The sequence below is a fragment of the Coturnix japonica genome, unplaced genomic scaffold (genome assembly GCF_054131305.1).
Source record: "Coturnix japonica strain WE unplaced genomic scaffold, WE-NBRP24 Scf110, whole genome shotgun sequence".
Taxonomy (NCBI): domain Eukaryota; kingdom Metazoa; phylum Chordata; class Aves; order Galliformes; family Phasianidae; genus Coturnix; species Coturnix japonica.
Window position 1 is genome coordinate 83,237 of NW_028189013.1, and position 6,300 is coordinate 89,536.

General features: G+C 55.3%; 1 protein-coding gene across 1 annotated transcript in view; it reads right to left on the reverse strand.

The window, feature by feature from the left end:
* The window catches only part of FTSJ1 (FtsJ RNA 2'-O-methyltransferase 1), a 9,304-nt gene extending 3,413 nt beyond the window's left edge, over positions 1-5,891 (reverse strand). Inside the window, 7 exon segments of the mRNA XM_085535188.1 lie at positions 508-591; positions 733-785; positions 897-975; positions 2,175-2,271; positions 4,411-4,480; positions 5,637-5,690; positions 5,693-5,891. Coding sequence (XP_085391314.1) covers positions 508-591; positions 733-785; positions 897-975; positions 2,175-2,271; positions 4,411-4,480; positions 5,637-5,690; positions 5,693-5,756 — 501 coding nt within the window. The 5' untranslated portion in view covers positions 5,757-5,891.
* Between the last annotated feature and the right edge of the window lie 409 nt (positions 5,892-6,300).

Consider the following 6,300-nt stretch of genomic DNA (forward strand, 5'->3'; position numbering starts at 1 on the left):
GCATTAATTGGGCGGGGTCCCATTAATTGGGGGGGGGGGATCCAATTAATTAGGGGGGGCATTAATTGGGGGGGGTCCTATTAATTGGGGGAGGTTCCCATTAATTGGGGGGGGGGTCCAATTAATTGGGGGAGGGAATTAATTGGGAGGGGTCCCATTAATTAGGAGGGGGTCCCATTAATTGGGGGGGCAATTAATTAGGGGGGGTCCAATTAATTAGGGGGGGGCATTAATTGGGGGGGGTCCCATTAATTGGGGGGGTTCCCATTATTGGGGGGGTTCCCATTAATTGGGGGGGGGGTTCCAATTAGTTAGGGGGAGGCATTAATTGGGGGGGGTTCCCATTAATTGCAGGGGGTCCAATTAATTAGGGAGGGGGCATTAATTGGGGGGGTCCTATTAATTGGGGGAGGTTCCCATTAATTGGGGGGGGATCCAATTAATTAGGGGGGGGCATTAATTGGGGGGGTTCCCATTAATTAGGGGGGGTCCAATTAATTGGGGGGGGGGGTCCCCATTAATTGGGGGGGGGTCCACCTTAGCTACAAAGGTGCCCCCCTTCTTCAGCACGTGGGTGGTGATGTTGAGAGCCTGTAAAGATTAATTAACAACACCCCCCCCCCCCCGTTAATCCCAATTAGGGTTAATTAGGATTAATTAGGCCACCCCCTTAATGGATTTTAGGGTTGGGGGGGGGGGGGGGCTTTAATTGGGGGGGGGGGCTTCACTTACAGCCAACAGCAGCTGAGCCTGAATGTACTCATCCAGATCATGCAGCCCTGTCACTTTAAGGGGGGGGGGGGGGGGGATAATATATAGGGTTAGAGAGGGGGGGGATAATATATAGGGTTAGAGGGGGGGCTATAGGGTTTATGGACCCCCCCCCAATATCTCACCATCGGGGGCTCCATCACATACAACCAGGTCGGCTGGGTGCCCTGAGAAATGGCGTTGGATCTGTAGGGCTGTGGAGACCTATATGGGGGGGGGGGGGGCGTATATAGGGTAAATGGGGGGTTATGGGGGGTTAATGGGGTTATGGGCGTTATGGGGGGGGATAATGGGGTTTTGGGGGGTTATGGGGGGATAATGGGGTACTAGGGGGATAATGGGGTTTTGGGGGGGGTAAATGGGGTTACGGGGTGGTTTAATGGGGTTCTAGGGGGATAATGGGGTTTTGGGCTCTAGGGCTGTGGATACCTTAAAGGGGGGGGGGGGGGGGCGTATATAGGTAAATGGGGGGGGTGGGTTATGGGGTTTTGGGGGGGGATAATGGGGTTTTGGGGGGGTAAATGGGGTTATGAGGAATTAATGGGGTTATGGCAGGGATAATGGGGTTATGGGGGGGGATAATGGGGTTTTTGGGGGGGGTAAATGGGGTTACGGGGTGGTTAATGGGGTTATGGCAAGGATAATGGGGTTTTGGGGGGTTAATGGGGTTATGGGGGTTAATGGGGGTTATGGGGGGGATAATGGGGTTATGGGGGGATAATGGGGTTATGGGGGGGTAAATGAGGTTATGGGGGGGTAAATGAGGTTATGGGGGGGTTAATGGGGAGATAATGAGGTTCTAGAGGGGAATAATAGGGTTCAAATGGGGTCTGGGGGGGATAATGGGGTTCTGGGGGCGCTATGGGGTCTGGGGGATATAATGGGGGTCTGGGGGGGGGTAAATGTGGTCTGGGGGGGTAATAATGGGGTTCAGGGGGGCAATAATGGGGTTCTAGGGGGGTTAATGGGGCTTTAGGGGGGTAAATGGGATTAATAGGGGGGGTAAATGGGGTTCTAGTGGGAATAATGGGGTTCTGGGGGGGATAAATGGGGTTGTGGGTGGTTAATGGGGTCTGGGGGGGAATAATGGGGAACTGGGGGGGGTACTTGGGGTCTGGGGGGGATAAATGGGGCTGAGGGGGGCAATAATGGGGTTCTAGGGGTGGTAAATGGGGTCTGTGTGTGGGGGGGGGGGGTAAATGGGGCAATAATGGGGTCCTGGGGGGGTAAATGGGGTTGTGGGTGGGTTAATGGGGTCTGGGGGGGAATAATGGAGTTCTGGGGGCGTTATGGGGTCTGAGGGAATATAATGGGGGTCTGGGGGGGTAAATGTGGTCTGGGGGGGTAAATGGGGCAATAATGGGGTCCTGGGGGGGGTAAATGGGGTGTGGGGGGGGTCCCACCTTGGTGATGTCCCCCTGGATCTGCACCACCCCCGGTAACGGGGCCATGGCCTGAAGGTCCACGGCCACCACCTGCACGGGGTCCTCAGGGGTCCCCCTAAACAAAGAGGGGAAGGGGCTTCAGCCAGGACCCCCCCCATAAACACCAACCTCCCCCAGACCCCATTTCTCCCCCCAGACCCCATTTATTCCCCCCCCAGACCCCATTATTCCCCCCCAGACCCCATTATTCCCCCCAGACCCCATTATCCCCCCAGACCCCATTTTCTCCCCCGAAGACCCCATTATTCCCCCCCAGACCCCATTTCTCCCCCCCAGACCCCATTTGTGCCCCTTAGACTTCATATCCCCCCTAGACCCCATTTATTCCCCCCAGACCCCATTATTCCCCCCCCGGACCCCATTTATTCCCCCTAGAACCCCATTATCCCCCTCAGACCCCCGTTTATTCCCCCAGACCCCATTTATTCCCCCCCCAGACCCCATTTATTCCCCCCCAAACCCCATTTATTCCCCCCCCAAACCCCATTTATTCCCCCCCAGACCCCATTTATCCCCTATCAGCCCCCATTTATCCCCCCCAGACCCCATTTACCCCTCCTAGAACCCCATTTACCTGCCCTAGAACCCATTTTTTCCCCCCCAGACCCCATTTATCCCCTATCAGCCCCCATTATTCCCCCCCAGACCCCATTTCTCCCCCCCAGACCCCATTATTCCCCCCCAGACCCCATTTATTCCCCCCCCAGACCCCATTTGTCCCCCTAGGTCCCATTTATTGCCCCCCAGACCCCATTTATTTCCCCCCAGACCCCATTTTTCTCCCCAGACCCCATTTCTCCCCCCAGACCCCATTTATTCCCCCTAGAACCCCATTATCCCCCTGAGACCCGCATTTATCCCCCCAAGACCCCATTTGTGCCCCCTTAGTCTTCATATCCCCCTCAGACCCCATTTATTCCCCCCCCAGACCCCATTTATTCCCCCCCAGACCCCATTTGTCCCCCTAGATCCCATTTATTGCCCCCAGACCCCATTTATTTCCCCCCACACCCCATTACTCCCCCCAGACCCCATTTATTCCCCCCCCAGACCCCATTATTCCCCCCCCAGACCCCATTTACCCTCCCTAGAACCCCATTATTCCCCCCTAGACCCCATTATTCCCCCCAGACCCCATTTACCCTCCCTAGAACCCCATTATTCCCCCCCTAGACCCCCATTTATTCCCCCCAGACCCCAATTTATCCCCCCCAGGCCCCACTTACCACCCTAGACCCCATTTATCCCCCCCCAGACCCCATTTATTCTCCCCCAGACCCCATTTGTCGCCCTAGACCCCATTTATTGCCCCCCAGACCCCATTTCTCCCCCCAGACCCCATTTATTCCCCCCCCAGACCCCATTATTCCCCCCAGACCCCATTATTCCCCCCAGACCCCATTTATTCCCCCCCCAGACCCACTTATTCCCCCCAGACCCCATTTACCCTCCCTAGAACCCCATTATTCCCCCCTAGACCCCCATTTATCCCCCCCAGACCCCAATTTATCCCCCTCCAGGCCCCACTTACCCCCCTAGACCACCATTTATCCCCCCCCAGACCCCATTTATTGCCCCCCAGACCCCATTTATTGCCCCCCAGACCCCATTTCTCCCCCCCAGACCCCATTTATTCCCCCCCCACACCCCATTACTCCCCCCCAGACCCCATTTATTCCCCCCCAGACCCCATTATTCCCCCCAGACCCCATTTACCCTCCCTAGAACCCCATTATTCCCCCCTAGACCCCCATTCATCCCCCCCAGACCCCAATTTATCCCCCCCCAGGCCCACTTACCCCCCTAGACCCCCATTTATCCCCCCCCAGACCCCACTTACCCCCCTAGACCCCCATTTATCCCCCCCAGACCCCATTTGTCGCCCTAGACCCCATTTATTGCCCCTCAGACCCCATTTCTCCCCCCCAGACCCCATTTATTCCCCCCCAGACCCCATTATTCCCCCCAGACCCCATTTGTCGCCCTAGACCCCATTTATTGCCCCCCAGACCCCATTTCTCCCCCCCAGACCCCATTTATTGCCCCCCAGACCCCATTTCTCTCCCCCAGACCCCATTATTCCCCCCAGACCCCATTTCTCCCCCCCAGACCCCATTTATTCCCCCCAGACCCCATTTCTCCCCCCCAGACCCCATTTATTCCCCCCCAGACCCCATTATCCCATTGCCCCCACTTGAGCTCCCTGCTCAGCACTTGGCTCCAGCTTCCTGGTGCAGCACAGAGATCCACTGCACGACGTACACCTGGATATGGGGGGGGGGATATTAGGGGACATTGGGGTGACATGGGGTGACATTGGGGGGCATTGAAGGACATTGGGCCCATCTGGGACACATTGGGGCCATCTGGTGCCATTTAAGGCCATATTGGGGTAATTTGGTGCCATTTAAGGCCACACTGGGTCCATTTAAAGCCACTTTGGGTCCATTTAAGGCCACATTGGGTCCATTTAAGGCCACATTGGGCCCATTTGGGGCCATCTGAAGCCATTTAATGCCACATTGGGTCCATTTAAGGCCACATTGGGCCCATTTAAAGCCACATAGGGTCCATTTAAGCCCACATTCGGCCCATTTGGGGCCATCTGAAGCCATTTAAAGCCACACTGGGTCCATTTAAAGCCACATAGGGTCCATTTAAGGCCACATTGGGTCCATTTAAGGCCACACTGGGCCCATTTGGGGCCATCTGAAGCCATTTAAGGCCACATTGGGTCGATTTAAGGTCACATTGGTGCCATTTAAAGCCACACTGGGTCCATTTAAGGCCACATTGGTGCCATTTAAAGCCACACTGGGTCCATTTAAGCCCACATTGGTGCCATTTAAAGCCACACTGGGTCCATTTAAGGCCACATTGGGCCCATTTGGGGCCATCTGAAGCCATTTAAGGCCACATTGGGTCCATTTAAGGTCACATTGGTGCCATTTAAAGCCACACTGGGTCCATTTAAAGCCACACTGGGTCCATTTAAAGCCACATAGGGTCCATTTAAGCCCACATTCGGCCCATTTGGGGCCATCTGAAGCCATTTAAAGCACACAGGGTCAATTTAAGGCCACATTGGGTCCATTTAAGGCCACATTGGTGCCATTTAAAGCCACACTGGGTCCATTTAAAGCCACATAGGGTCCATTTAAGCCCACATTCGGCCCATTTGGGGCCATCTGAAGCCATTTAAAGCCACACTGGGTCCATTTAAAGCCACACAGGGTCCATTTAAGGCCACACAGGGTCAATTTAAGGCCACACTGGGTCAATTTAAGGCCACATTGGGTCCATTTAAGGCCACACAGGGTCAATTTAAGGCCACACAGGGTCAATTTAAGGCCACTTTGGGTCCATTTAAGGCCACTTCGGGTCCATTTAAGGCCACACTGGGCCCATTTGGGTTCTCACCGCTGAAGAGGTCGAAGCGTTGCTGGAGCTGCAGCAGTTTGAATGCACTTCGTGCCTCCATCCTCCCTCCTTGGCCAGGCGGTAATAAATGTCCCTCTTGTCCTTAGAGGAACGGCCCATGGCTGCTGCTCCGGCCTACAGGGAAACAATGGGGCCTGTAGGAACCAACTGGGCCTACAGGGAACCAGGTGGGCCTATGGGGAAACAGTGAGGCCTACAGGGAACCAATGGGGCCTACGGAGAACCAACTGGGCCTGTAGGGAACCAGTGAGGCCTACAGGGAACCAATGGGGACTGTAGGAACAAACTGGTCCTACATGGAACCAATGGGGCCTACAGGGAACCATTGAGGCCTACAGGGAACCATTGAGGCCTACAGGGAACCATTGAGGCCTACATGGAACCAATGGGGCCTACAGGGAACCATTGAGGCCTACAGGGAACCAATGGGGCCTACAGGGAACCATTGAGGCCTACATGGAACCAATGGGGCCTACAGGGAACCATTGAGGCCTACATGGAACCAATGGGGCCTACAGGGAATCATTGAGGCCTACAGGGAACCATTGAGGCCTACAGGGAACCATTGAGGCCTACAGGGAATCATTGAGGCCTACAGGGAACCATTGAGGCCTACAGGGAACCAATGGGGCCTACAGGGAAT